Below are 15411 nucleotides of genomic sequence, written 5' to 3' on the forward strand. Positions count from 1 at the left end.
GATGCATGGAAGTTTTAATTTTGAGGAGTTCCCATCTACCTATTTGTTCTTTCATTTATTTGTGTTTTGGGTGTAAAGTCTAAGAAACCATTGCCTACTGCAAGATCTTGAAGATGCTTTCTTCTAATATTTTGTGGTCCTGGCTCTTATATTTAGGTCTTTGATCCACTTTGAGTGATTTCTTGTATAAGGTTTAAGATAGGGGTCTTCTTTCATTCTTTTGTATATGGATATCTAGTTCTCCCAGCACCATTTATTAAAGACTGTTCTTTCCCAGTTGAGTGGACTTGGCAGCCTTGTCAAAATATCAGCTGGCGAGGGGAGAAGATGGCGGCTTAGTAAGACGCGCGGGTCTTAGTTCTTCCTCCAGAACAGCTACTAGGGGAGTAGAAACGATACAGAACGGCTCCCGGAGCCACGACAGAGATCAAGAAGACAGCGTCCCCCATTCTGGAACGGCTGGGAGAACCCGCTCTGGTGAGATCACCGAGGGGCGCGGGCTTGCGCCAGGCCGGGGCGGCAAGCGGCCGGAGTCCCTCCCTTCCTCCTTCCCGGGCCAGCTGGGAGAATTGGACAGGCGGTCCCCTCAAGCCGCAGCAGCTGGCGCCTCCCCCCACGCGCGGCCCCCCCCCAGATCAACTGGGAGAATTAGATCGGAGATCCCCAGGCCACGGAGAACGGTGACCGGGGTCCCTTCCAAACACGTGGCTTCCCGGTCCGGCTGGGAATGGTGCACTCTCCCTGGCCGCGGCGGCTGGCGCCCTCCCGCCACGCTTGGCGCCCCAGGCCGGCTAGGAGATTTGGATGGGCGCTCTCCCGGGCTGCGGTGGCTGGCGACCCTCCCCGCGTTCGGATCCCCGGGCCGGCTGTCACTCTTCCAAGCCGCTTCGGCTGACAAACCTCCCCCACGGCGAGAGTTTTCCAAAGTTAAAGGACCCACAGCACCTTTTACTGGTAGGACCCGCAGACAAACGAGTGCCACGAGCGTCACCTACTGGGCAGGATAAGAAAAACAGAACCCAGAGATTTCACAGAAAAATCTTTCAACCTGTTGGGTCCAACACCCAGGGAAATCTGACTCAATGCCCAGATGCCAGCAGAAGATAACGGATCACGCTCAGAAAATTGAAAATATGGCCCAGTCAAAGGAACAAACCAGTAGTTCAAATGAGATACAGGAGCTGAGACAACTAATGCTGAATATACGAACAGAAATGGAAATCCTCTTCAAAAACGAAATTGATAAATTGAGGGAGAACATGAAGAAGACATGGGCTGAACAAAAAGAAGAAACAGAAAAACTGAAAAAACAAATCACAGAACTTATGGAAGTGAAGGATAAAGTAGAAAAGATGGGAAAAACAATCGATACCTGCAATGATAGATTTAAAGAGACAGAAGAAAGAATTAGTGATTTGGAAGATGGAACATCTGAATTCCAAAAAGAAACAGAAACTATCGGGAAAAGAATGGAAAAATTTGAACAGCGGATCAGGGAACTGAAGGACAATATGAAGCACACAAATATACGTGTTGTGGGTGTCCCAGAAGGAGAAGAGAAGGGAAAAGGAGGAGAAAAACTAATGGAAGAAATTATCACTGAAAATTTCCCAACTCTTATGAAAGACCTAAAATTACAGATCCAAGAAGTGCAGCGCACCCCAAAGAGAATAGACCCAAATAGGCGCTCTCCAAGACACTTACTAGTTAGAATGTCAGAGGTCAAAGAGAATGAGAGGATCTTGAAAGCAGCAAGAGAAAAACAATCTGTCACATACAAGGGAAACCCAATAAGACTATGTGTAGATTTCTCAGCAGAAACCATGGAAGCTAGAAGGCAGTGGGATGATATATTTAAATTACTAAAAGAGAAAAACTGCCAACCAAGGTTCTATATCCAGCAAAATTGTCCTTCAAAAATGAGGGAGAAATTAAAACATTCTCAGACAAAAAGTCACTGAGAGAATTCGTGACCAAGAGATCAGCTCTGCAAGAAATACTAAAGGGAGCACTAGAGTCAGATACGAAAAGACAGAAGAGAAAGGTATGGAGAAGAGTGTAGAAAGAAGGAAAATCAGATATGATGTACATAATACAAAAGACAAAATGGTAGAGGAAAATATTATCCAAACAGTAATAACACTAAATGTTAATGGACTGAATTCCCCAGTCAAAAGACATAGACTGGCAGAATGGATTAAAAAACAGGATCCTTCTATATGCTGTCTATAGGAAACACATCTTAGACCCAAAGATAAACATAGGTTGAAAGTGAAAGGTCGGGAAAAGATATTTAATGCAAATAACAACCAGAAAAGAGCAGGAGTAGCTTTACTAATATCCAACAAATTAGACTTCAATTGTAAAACAGTTAAAAGAGACAAAGAAGGACACTATCTACTAATAAAAGGAACAATTAAGCAAGAAGACATAACAATCATAAATATTTATGCACCAAACCAGAATGCCCCAAAAATACATGAGGAATACACTGCAAACACTGAAAAGGGAAATAGACACATATACCGTAATAGTTGGAGACTTCAATTCACCACTCTCATCAATGGACAGAACATCTAGACAGAGGATCAATAAAGAAATAGAGAATCTGAACATTACTATAAATGAGCTAGACTTAACAGACATTTCTAGGACATTACATCCCACAACAGCAGGACACACCTTTTTCTCAAGTGCTCATGGATCATTCTCAAAGATAGACCATATGCTGGGTCACAAGCAAGTCTTAACAAATTTAAAAAGATTGAAATCATACACAACACTTTCTCGGATCATAAAGGAATGAAGTTGGAAATCAGTAATAGGTGGAGTGCCAGAAAATTCACAAATACGTGGAGGCTCAACAACACACTCTTAAACAACAAGTGGGTCAAAGAAGAAATTGCAAGAGAAATTAGTAAATACCTCAAGGCGAATGAAAATGAAAACACAACATATCGAAACTTATGGGATGCAGCAAAGGCAGTGCTAAGAGGGAAATTTATTGCCCTAAATGCCTATATCAGAAAAGAAGAAAAGGCAAAAATGCAGGAATTAACTGTCCACTTGGAAGAACGGGAGAAAGAACAGCAAACTAATCCCAAAGCAAGCAAAAGGAAAGAAATAACAAAGATTAGAGCAGAAATAAATGAAATTGAAAACATGAAAACAATAGAGAAAATCAATAAGACCAGAAGTTGGTTCTATGAGGAAATCAATAAGATTGATGGGCCCTTAGCAAGATTGACAAAAAGAAGAAGAGAGAGGATGCAAATAAAAAGATCAGAAATGGAAGAGGAGACATAACTACTGACCTCACAGAAATAAAGGAGGTAATAACAGGATACTATGAACAACTTTACGCTAATAAATACAACAATGTAGATGAAATGGACGGGTTCCTGGAAAGACATGAACAACCAACTTTGACTCAAGAAGAAATAGATGACCTCAACAAACCAATCACAAGTAAAGAAATTGAATTAGTCATTCAAAAGCTTCCTAAAAAGAAAAGTCCAGGACTAGACGGCTTCACATGTGAATTCTATCAAACATTCCAGAAAGAATTAGTACCAACTCTCCTCAAACTCTTCAAAAAAATCGAAGTGGAGGAAAAACTACCTAATTCATTCTATGAAGCCAACATCACCCTCATACCAAAACCAGGCAAAGATATTACAAAAAAAGAAAACTACAGACCAATCTCTCTAATGAATATAGATGCAAAAATCCTCAATAAAATTCTAGCAAATCGTATCCAACAACACATTAAAAGAATTATATATCATGACCAAGTAGGATTCATTCCAGGTATGCAAGGATGGTTCAACATAGGAAAATCAATTAATGTAATACACCATATCAACAAATCAAAGCAGAAAAATCACATGATCATCTCAATTGATGCAGACAAGGCATTTGACAAGATTCAACATCCTTTCCTGTTGAAAACACTTCAAACGATAGGAATACAAGGGAACTTCCTTAAAATGATAGAGGGAATATATGAAAAACCCACAGCTAATATCATCCTCAATGGGGAAAAATTGAAAACTTTCCCCCTAAGATCAGAAACAAGACAAGGATGTCCATTATCACCACTATTATTCAACATTGTGTTGGAGGTTCTAGCCAGAGCAATTAGACAAGAAAAAGAAATAGAAGGCATCAAAATTGGAAAGGAAGAAGTAAAACTATCACTGTTTGCAGACGATATGATACTATACGTCGAAAACCCAGAAAAATCCACAACAAAACTACTAGAGCTAATAAATGAGTACAGCAAAGTAGCAGGTTACAAGATCAACATTCAAAAATCTGTAGCATTTCTATACACTAGTAATGAACAAGCTGAGGGGGAAATCAAGAAACGAATCCCATTTACAATTGCAACTAAAAGAATAAAATACCAAGGAATAAATTTAACTAAAGAGACAAAAAACCTATACAAAGAAAACTACAAAAAACTGTTAAAAGAAATCACAGAAGACCTAAATAGATGGAAGGGCATACCGTGTTCATGGATTGGAAGGCTAAATATAGTTAAGATGTCAATCCTACCTAAATCGATTTACAGATTCAATGCAATACCAATCAAAATCACAACAACTTATTTTTCAGAAATAGAAAAGCCAATAAGCAAATTTATCTGGAAGGGCAGGGTGCCCCGAATTGCTAAAAACATCTTGAGGAAAAAAAATGAAGCTGGAGGTCTCGCGCTGCCTGACTTTAAGGCATATTATGAAGCCACAGTGGTCAAAACAGCATGGTATTGGCATAAAGATAGATATATCGACCAGTGGAATCAAATAGAGTGCTCAGATATAGACCCTCTCATCTATGGACATTTGATCTTTGATAAGGCAGTCAAGCCAACTCACCTGGGACAGAACAGTCTCTTCAATAAATGGTGCCTAGAGAACTGGATATCCATATGCAAAAGAATGAAAGAAGACCCATATCTCACACCCTATACAAAAGTTAACTCAAAATGGATCAAAGATCTAAACAATAGGTCTAAGACCATAAAACAGTTAGAGGAAAATGTAGGGAGATATCTTATGAATCTTACAATTGGAGGCGGTTTTATGGACCTTAAACCTAAAGCAAGAGCACTGAAGAAGGAAATAAATAAATGGGAACTCCTCAAAATTAAACACTTTTGTGCATCAAAGAACTTCATCAAGAAAGTAGAAAGACAGCCTACACAATGGGAGACAATATTTGGAAATGACATAACAGATAAAGGTCTAGTATCCAGAATTTATAAAGAGATTGTTCAACTCAACAACAAAAAGACAGCCAACCCAATTACAAAATGGCAAAAGGACTTGAACAGACAGACACCTCTCAGAAGAGGAAATACAAATGGCCAAAAGGCACATGAAGAGATGCTCAATGTCCCTGGCCATTAGAGAAATGCAAATCAAAACCACAATGAGATATCATCTCACACCCACCAGAATGGCCATTATCAACAAAACAGAAAATGACAAGTGCTGGAGAAGATGCGGTGAAAGAGGCACACTTATCCACTGTTGGTGGGAATGTCAAATGGTGCAACCACTGTGGAAGGCAGTTTGGCGGTTCCTCAAAAAGCTGAATATAGAATTGCCATATGACCCAGCAATACTATTGCTAGGTATCTTCTCAAAGGACTTAAGGGCAAAGACACAAACGGACATTTGCACACCAATGTTTATAGCAGCGTTATTTACAATTGCAAAGAGATGGAAACAGCCAAAATGTCCATCAACAGAAGAGTGGCTAAACAAACTGTGGTATATACATACGATGGAATATTATGCAGCTTTAAGACAGGATAAACTTATGAAGCATGTAATAACATGGATGGACCTAGAGAACATTATGCTGAGTGAGTCTAGCCAAAAACTAAAGGACAAATACTGTATGGTCCCATTGATGTGAACCGACATTCGACAATAAACTTGGAATATGTCATTGGTAACAGAGTCCAGCAGGAGTTAGAAACAGGGTAAGATAATGGGTAATTGGAGCTGAAGGGATCCAGACTGTGCAACAGGACTAGATACGAAAACTCAAAAATGGACAGCACAATAATACCTAATTGTAAATTAATCATGTTAAAACGCTGAATGAAGCTGCATCTGAGCTATAGGTTTTTTTTTTGTCTATCTGTTTGTTTGTCTTTTTTTTTTCCTTTTCTTTTTTTTTACTATTATTATTATTTTTATTTTTTTCTCTATATTAACATTCTATATCTTTTTCTGTTGTTTTGCTAGTTCTTTTCCTAAATTGATGCAAATGTACTAAGAAACGATTATCATGCATCTATGTGATGATGTTAAGAATTACTGATTGCATATGTAGAATGGAATGATTTCTAAATGTTGGGTTAATTTCTTTTTTTTACTTTAATTAATTAAAAAATATATATATATCAGCTGGCCATGAATGTGAGGGTCTATTTCTGAACTTTCAATTCGATTCCATTGATCAGTATATCTGTCCTTATGCCAATACGATGCTGTTTTGACCACTATAGCTTAGTAATGTGTTTTAAAGTCAGGATGTGTGAGTCTTTCAAATTCATTTTTCTCTTTTTTTAAATGCAGTTTTATTGAGATATATTCACACACCATAAAACCATCTAAAGTATACAGCCACTAGTTCACAGCATCATCACATGGTTGTACATACAGCCCCATGATCAAATTTAGAATGTTTTCATTATTCCAGAAAAAAAATAAAAATGAAAAAGAAAACCCTAATCCACCCATATTTTTGACCCATACTGCTGGTGTGGTACATTTGTTACTGTTGATGAAAGGGTATTAAAATATTACTGTTAACTTATACTCCATACTTTGCAGTAGGTACATTTTTTCCGAGATACCCCTCTCTTATTAACTTCTTATAGTACTGTCATACATCTGCTGTAGTTCATGAAAGAACTTTATATTTGTACAGTTAATCATGGACATTGTCTACCACAAGATTCACTGTGTTAGACGTTCCCATGTATAACATGTTTTAACTTCCAGCTTTCTTTCTGATGTTATACATGACTGTTAATTTCCCCTTTCTGTCACAGGCACACACCACTCAGTGCTGTTAATTATTCTCACAATAATGTGCTACTATCACTTCTGTCCATTTCCAACCATTTAAGTTCACCCTAGTTAAACATTCTGCACATATTAAGCAGCTGCTCCCCATTCTTTAGCCTCATTCTATGTCTTACTAACCTATATTCTATGTTTTATCTCTGTGAGTTTACAAATTATAATTAGTTCCTATCAGTGAGTTCATAAAATATTTGTCTAACACCATTAATTGAAGAGACTGTTCTATTGAGTGTGTTAAGGAGCCTTGTGAAAAATCAGTTGACCATAGATACGAGGTTCTGTTTCTGAGCTCTCGATTCAATTCCATTGATGAATATGTCTATTTTTATGTCCGTACCATGCCGTTTTGACTACTGTGGCTTTCTAATATGCTTCAAAGTCAGGATATGTATGATATGTCCCCGTTCATTCTTTTTCAAAATGTTTTTGGCAATTCGAGGCTTCTTACCCTTCCAAATAAAATTGATAATTAGCTTCTCCATTTCTGCAAAGTAGTCTGTTTGAATTTTGATTGTTATTACATCGAATCTGTAGATCATTTTGGGTAGAATTGATATCTTCACAAATTTAGCATTCCAATCCATGAACATGTAATGTCTTTCCATTCATTCATGTCTTCTCTGATTTATTTTAGCAATATTTTGTAGTTTTCTGTGTACAAGTCCTTTACATCCTTGGTTAGGTTTATTCCTGGATATTTGATTCTTTTAGGTGCTATTGTAAATGAAATTTTTTTCTTGAGTTCCTCTTCAGATTGTTCGTTACTAATGTATGGAAACTACTAATTTTTGCATGTTGATCTTCTATCCCAGTACTTTGCTGAACTTGTTTATTAGTTTTATAGCTCTTGTAGATATTTTGGGATTATTAGCTTTTATAATAAGCTCTTGTAGATTTTTTGGGACTTTCTATATATAGGTCATGTTGTCTGCAAATAATGAAAGTTTTCCTTCTTCCTTTCTGATTCGGATGCCTTTTATTTCTTTTCCTTGCCTAATTGGTTTAGCTATAACTTCTGGCACAGTGATGAATAACAGTGGTGACAGTGGGCATCTTTGTCTTATTCCACATCTTAGAGGGAGATTTTAAAGTCTCTCACCATAGAGTATGATGTTAGCTGTGGGTTTTTCTTATACATCCTTCATCATGTTGAGAAAGTTTCCTTTTAGTTCTATCATTTGAAGTGCTTTTATCAAGGAAGGATGCTGGATTTTGTCAAATGCTTTTTCTGTGTCAATTGAGATGATCATGTAGTTTTTCCCTTCAATTTGCTAATGTGTTGTATTACATTAATTGATTTTCTTTTGTTGAACCACCCTTGCATATCTGGGATAAAATCTACTTGATCATGGTGAATGATTCTTTTAATGTGCTGTTGGATTTGATTTGCAAGTATTTTGTTGGAATTTTGCATCTGAATTCATTAGAGAAATTGGTCTGTAATTTTTCTTAAGGGATCTTTATCTGGCCTTAGTTAATGTTGGTGTCATAGAATGAGTTAGGTAATGCTCCTTCTTCAGTTTTTTTTGAAGAGCTTGAGCAGGACTGATACTCATTTTTCTTGGAATAATTGGTAGAATTCATCTGTGAAGCTATATGGGTGTAGGCGGTTTTTTGATGACTTGATTTAATCTCTTATAATTTGTCTGTTGATGTAGTCTGCTTCTTCTAGAATCAGTACAGGTTGTATGTTTCTGGGAATTTGTCTATTTCATCTGTGTTGTCTGATTTGTCAGCATATGGTTGTTCATAATATCCTCCTATGATCCTTTTTATTTCTGTGGGGTCAGTAATAATGTCCCCCTACCCATATCTGATTTATTTGCACCTTCTCTTTTTTTTTTTTTCTTTGTCAGTCCAGCTAAGGATTCAATTTTATTGTTCTTCTCAAAGAATCAACTTCTGGTTTTATTAATTCTTTCTATTTTTTTTTTTAATTCTCAGTTTGATTTGTTTCTTCTCTAATCTTATTTCCTTCCTTATGCTTGCTTAGGAATTAGTTTGCTTTTCCTCCTTAGTTTTTATAGTTCCTGCAGGTGTACAGTTATGTCTTTGATTTTAGCACTTCTTGTTTTATAATTTTTAAAAAATCATGTTTTGGGGAAAAAATAATTCTAATTGATGCTTTAAGGTCTTACTCAGATGTCAGTTCTCTTACTTGTCCAAGTTCCTAAAGCACATTGTAACTTTCTAGACTCTAAATTACTCCCTTGTGGAGTAAGAAACATGTTTTTTGAATAAATAAAGTAACTATAGTCATAATCTAAAAATTCTTGGCTGTTCTATACAAAGAGTACATTTTACTTGATATCAAATATAAATATGCAACTTATTGGTTGAACATTGTTTTGGAAGTCACCAATAAAGTGATCGAGGTAAGCTTTCAGCAAGTTAATTATTTTTAAAAAGTATTTAAGGGAGAAAGAGTTTTTTGAAAAGTAGTCCAACCTCTTTCCTATTTATGTGCCACCTGCATTAGGTTAAAACTCACTCTGTGGATGGAACTGTGTGTATTTTTAAGCAAACATCATACTTTTCTTGGTCAGGAGCAGAGGAGTGGAGTTGTCCTTTGAGTTCTGGCCTCTGTTGGGGCAGTTTCCTAGACTGAACAGGAAAGGAGTGACTGTTGATTCTTCTCTCCACTGAGCTCCTTGTAGAAGGCAGTCACTGTTTAACACTGAAACTGTTTAGCAGCCTCAACCCCGCAGGCAGAAATGTTTTGGGGTAACTCCAGGACTTTGTTTCTTTAAGCTTGCCATCTCCTGAGCTTCTAATTTCAGAGGAAGTTAGGCTTTTTCACCCCCTTACTGAAGGCTTGGTACAGCCTGTTTTTATGTAATCTTCATGTGTGTTTCCTCATGGTTTCAGTCTCCTCAAATTGCACTTGAACTGCAGTCATCCAAGATTATAAATGCCAATAAAGTACAGTAACTCTTCCCGGCTCCTGCTTGTTCATTGGAAGTGAACGTTCAACTCCAGTACAGGTTGCTGTGTTCCCGGAGGCTGCACCAAGGGCACCTGAGGGTGAAGGCTGCAGTGTGATGGCATTTGACTTTGGCTCTGGTTATTTTCCATGACTACAAAGTGACTTAAAGTGGGTCTCTGAGTGGCCACTGCCTCAGTCTAATTGCTGAAGACTTCTTGTATCTTATGCGTTGCACACAACCTGGAGTAGACTATTGTGTTGGGAGGACAGCACCCACATCTCCAGTCTTCTCTCACTAGGGTTTCTTTAGGGGGCCCGCCGGCTTAGGCCTGGCCTCTCAGCTATGCACTGATATTTGGTTTTGCGAGTTCTCAGTGTTCAGGAAGGTGTGAACACTCATTTGAAGGACTGAGTCTTCAGTTTTAATACTCTGTTTAAATTGTGTGACTCCTTAAGCAAATGCCATTCAATGGATTGGCTTAACAACTGGGAATGGATTGGCTCACAGTTTCAGAGGCTAGAAGGCTTGCATTCTCCTGGGGTTAGTATCTTCTGTCTGACCAGAAATCTTTGGAGTTTGTTGGCTTTTCTGTAACATTGGCAACACGTGTGGCAACGTCTTCTCCTTTCTCTTCTGGGTCCCATTGATTTCTGTCTTCTGGCTGCTCCCCGTGGCTTTTTCCTCTGTGGCTTCCTCTATAAAGCCGCCAGTGATTAGGATTAAGACCCGTCCTGATTGAGATGGGATCCTGAAGTGACTTTGTCAAAATGTCCTACTTGGAATGGGTTCACACCCACAGGAATGGATTGAGATCAAAAATATGTTTTTCTGGGGTCCATAACTCTAAGCCACCATATACCCCAAACACAGTCTCATCCAGGGGTCTGTGGCCTGCAAGCTTAGTATACTTTTTACACTTTAATGGGTTGTAAAGCCAGAATGCACAACACAAGAAAACAAAAGGTAAGAATATGCAACAATAGCCACGTGTGTGTGGCCTGCAAGATCTGAAATATTTACTCTCTGATCCTTTACAGAAAAGTTTCCCACCCTCTGGTCTTGTCTTTAAACTTCATCATTCAACAGCCTGTTTTCAACCTAAATTGAAACATAGATTCCCAGGAGACCATATCATTCATAATGTTTTCCTTTTTCTTTTTTTTTTTTTTTTGATGCTTGGTTCCTATGCCAACTTTGTAACTTTTTTCCCCCCTTTCTCCCCTCCCCAAAGAAATACAACCCCTCGGACCCTGCTTTTGCTTATGCACAGCTGACCCATGATGAGCTGATCCAGCTGGTCCTCAAACAGAAGGAAACAATAAGCAAGAAAGAGTTCCATGTTCGAGAGCTAGAAAACTACATTGACAATCTGCTCGTCAGGGTCATGGAAGAAACCCCCAATATCCTCCGCATTCCAGCTCAGGTCGGCAAAAAGGCAGGAAAGATGTGAATCGCCGGAACAAAACACTGAAACTGTTGTGTGAGTTTGTTTCCACCCACTTATGAGGTTGAGGACTTTGTATGCCTGATAACCAGCAGACAGGCCCCAAATCACCATCTCCCTCGCCTGTTATCTGGCAAGGGTCGGTTCTACCAGTTGAAGCCAGGTTAATTATTACAATGAATCTTTTACTGTCCATTCCCAGGGTTTTATTTTTTGAATGCCGCCGTGCCTTAAACTAAGTTGTAAATATTTTATGCCCACCGGAGACATGGTCATAAGGTCTGATCCTGGGCCAGAGAGTCATATAGCACAGGAGGTATTAATGTATTTTATTACTCCAGGGTTTTCTTTTTTTGATGTTCAGAGTTAAGAATACGCATCCATGGGGGTGCAAGGGTAGTTCAGTGGTAGAATTCTCACCTGCTGTGTAGGAGACCTGGTTTGATTCCTGGCCCATGCACTTCCCAAAAAACAAACAAGCCAAACAAACAAGCAAACAAAAGTTCAGCAAATGGTGCTGTAGTAACAGGATATTCACGTGGAAAAATAATGAAATGACCCTGCCACACAGCATACATAAAAACAACAGCGATATCTATTTATCCACCAGCCATTGAAGTTTAGGATGAAATGAGAAGGATTGTGCAATTGGTGCTGAATTACACATCCTTTCTTGGTTTACGTGGGTTTCAGGTGTGGCTCGTTGGCTGCAGATACTAAATTTTGATACCATATAAACCTTCAGGGCTTCCCAGACTTGGCTCTTGTTTTGTTTTTTGACTGTAGTAGATGAGTTTAGGGAAAGCCTCTGAGCGTGCCTGTTAGATTTTGAATGTACTGCCTTTCATAAACATCAGCTTCCACTACTCTCCAGCCTTAAAATATGCTCTGTATAGGTCCAAAGGGCTCTTCTACTGGAGATAGGAAAAGTCGAATTGGCGAATAGAGAATCACTTTTTGCTCACTTAGGAGAAGTTGGTCAAAGTCCCTCGTCTTGTGATAGCAGCGTTCCTCCTGATCAGAAAGGCCTGTTTGGGTGCCTTGATAAGGGGTTGGGTCATCCAGGCACTTATACAAAATAGTCCTATCTGGTATGGAATCATTTTAGTAGGATTCCTTTGGCCATTTAGTAAGATTCCCTGTGCCTTTGCTTGACTTCCTATTTCCTTCGCAGTATTGTCTGAAGGGGGACAGGCCCACCACCTCCTCCCAGACAGAGAAGCCCTTTGGTTGTGTAAGTCATGGCGAATCACAGGGTTGAGCCCTAAAGAACTTGATTTGTGTCCATGTTACTGTCCTTTGTCCCAGCCGCTAACCCAAAGGAAACCCAGAAGTTGTAGTGAGGGGCTTACTCTGGCTAGTAAAATTGAAAAGCCAGTAAAAACAAATGCCTTGACAGTTAAACCATCTCTGCTTTTTCATTTTCCTACAGGAACAGACTCACAGGCATCTTATTCCCCTGTTTTAAAATTATGATGAGTGAGAAGATGGTACTTCTTTCCAAATTGCTGTATTTGTTTTTCAAATGAAATCAATACAGTTATTTTAAAAATGAGAACACTTTTTCCCTTCTTAAGTGCAGACTCAGTGCAGAGTCTTCAGGTAACTTCATTGTTGGTTGCCTAATATTGGAATGAGGATGTTTTTGTAGTGCTCATTTTTTTTTCCTGTTTATGATAGAATCTCATCAAATTTTGACATCTCTTCCGGGGGAAGAATATCACACGCCAATGGAATGGATGGGGCCTGAGGTGGTTATTACATTGGGAAATCTCTTCCATGGTCGTTATGGTTATGTCGAAGTTAAAAGGCAGAATCTCTTTTCAGCATCATGTTTGCTGCAATGTTGATGGTGTCGGAGCACTTTAATCTGAAAGATAGTACTGTAACTTGATTTATCTAATTAGCCTTTAATTATCTACAGCTATTTTATTTAATACTCTCCTACAGTACTGGGACCATTGTAAGTTTCTCAGATGACTTGTATTTTTGTAGTGCTATGAAATATATCTGCATACTATAAAGAACACTGTATATTCACTTGAACTCTGAAAATGTACATGTATATATTTGTTCTATATTATGTTTTATACTTGATATGAATGCATTCTTACTGTGATAACCCATGTGTACTAAGGGACAGGTGTACTCTGAATGGTTCCTGTCCTTTGACGAGCTGGTTTGGGGACCTGCATTGTCTTTGAGAGGTGGTTGGTTTGGAGACATCTGCTAGGGCCTCAGGTATGTAACGGGGTCGGAGTTTGAGAAGGACATCTCTAGGTGGAGGAGTGGATTCCTGGCTTCTGAAATGCCACTTGGGAACTCTGGAGAAGGAAGGACAATTTACTTCCAGGGTATCTGGCTCCTTACTACTAGGGAAAACTTCAGATTATAGCATTCCTGCACCTCTCTAAGTAGATAACCTGGAGATCATTCAGTTAATAACTGTCCTTGAGGGCTTGACTGCAGGGAAGAATTTAACCAGAAAAAGCTGTCGGCTGCTTTGAGCCATGAGCAGAAGCTCGGGGAATTGGGAACACTGGAGCACCTCTGGCTGGAGTATGTCTAAGAACTTAAGCCCAACTGCACAAGGAGAGCGGCTTTAAATGCCTTCGGCTGCTTTAAATGCCAGCCTGAATGATGGGCCCTGAGAGGAGGCTCATGTTCTATAGGAACAGGGGCAGTTTTTTTTTTTTTTTAAAGGAAAGACAGAGAGAAGGAAGGAAGGATAGAAGGAAGGAAGGAAGGAAGAAAGGGAAACATCTTTAAACATTTTCTTGCTTTATTGTATTTTGTTTTTCCGTTTTTTGTTACATGGGCTGGGGCCGGGAATCGAACCGAGGTCCTCCGGCATAGCAGGCAAGCACTTTGCCCGCTGAGCCACCGCGGCCCGCCCCAGGGGCAGTTTTTTTGTGTTTTTTTTTTTTTAACATGGGCAAGCACCGGGAATCGAACCCGGGTTCTCTGGCATGAGGGACAGTTTTTTCTTGGCCTTGCCTGGATAATTCCAGAAAAAGTAGTCGGTACTTTAGGGGAAACATCAGATTAGATACTAAATACATGATAGTGAAGTGCAACTCAAAGTCACCTTCCAGAAACTGTCAATCGTTTGCCTCAGTTGTTTTATATCATTTCATTTCTTGGACTTTGACAGGTGTTTTTTCCTCCTCTTTTCTTTCAGTGTGTTAACCTCCTCAGGGATGCAAAATGGGGGAGAAAGAAAGTCTGCCCTTTGCCAGGCTGGACAGCTGTTGACATGGGTGGAGGGGTGTGTGTGTGTGTGTGTATGTGTGTGTGCGTGCGTGCCTGTGTGTGCATGAATAGGGTAAAGGTGTGTGGTTTCCAGCTTTGCTGACAGTGGAGCTCAAAAGGGCACAGAAAGAGGAAAGTCCATGCCAGCCACATGCTGTATTGAAGACCAGAGATCTCTTAATGTTAAATTATGCAGAATCTTCTCTCCCTTGGTTCCCTCTACCAAGTAACCATTTTTCCTTTTTCAGAACTACTAGTTAATGACCCCTCAAGGCAGAAAGATTAATACCTTAATTGCTTTAGGGGGCAAACCTAACCTCCTAACCTAGTATCTACACCGACCTCAACCCTGTGTGGTTTCTTGATACCTGCAGAGTAAGCTGCTAAATTGACGCCTTGCTCCATTAAAGGGTCACCCAGAATTTTTTGGATTATAAAATTACTATTTCCTGCTCGGTTACTTTGGGAACTTTGAATTTCTTTGGTTTTATTTTTAAGGAACAACTTAAATTTTCCTAGAACACTAAATAAAATGCTACCTTTCAAAGATTTGTGTCTGCAAATTAATATGGATGTCATATGAATTCCTTCTGTCTTTTTACAAAATCAGATGTTTCCCCACCCTGGAAGTGTCTCTCACGTTGACTCCTGCTGCTGTTATCCTGCCTGGTGCCCAGGG

The 15411-nt window shown here is 39.2% G+C and overlaps 1 protein-coding gene across 7 annotated transcripts in view; it reads left to right on the forward strand.

Moving 5' to 3' along the window:
- Positions 1 to 14173, forward strand: part of RAB11FIP1 (RAB11 family interacting protein 1) — a 44638-nt gene extending 30465 nt beyond the window's left edge. For all 7 annotated transcript variants that reach the window (XM_077144235.1, XM_077144242.1, XM_077144240.1 and 4 more), the window contains one exon: positions 11268 to 14173. In XM_077144235.1, coding sequence (XP_077000350.1) covers positions 11268 to 11486 — 219 coding nt within the window. In that variant the 3' untranslated portion in view covers positions 11487 to 14173. The remainder of the gene's footprint in view (positions 1 to 11267) is intronic.
- Positions 14174 to 15411: the final 1238 nt, after the last annotated feature.

This window comes from Tamandua tetradactyla, chromosome 26, assembly GCF_023851605.1.
Source record: "Tamandua tetradactyla isolate mTamTet1 chromosome 26, mTamTet1.pri, whole genome shotgun sequence".
Taxonomy (NCBI): domain Eukaryota; kingdom Metazoa; phylum Chordata; class Mammalia; order Pilosa; family Myrmecophagidae; genus Tamandua; species Tamandua tetradactyla.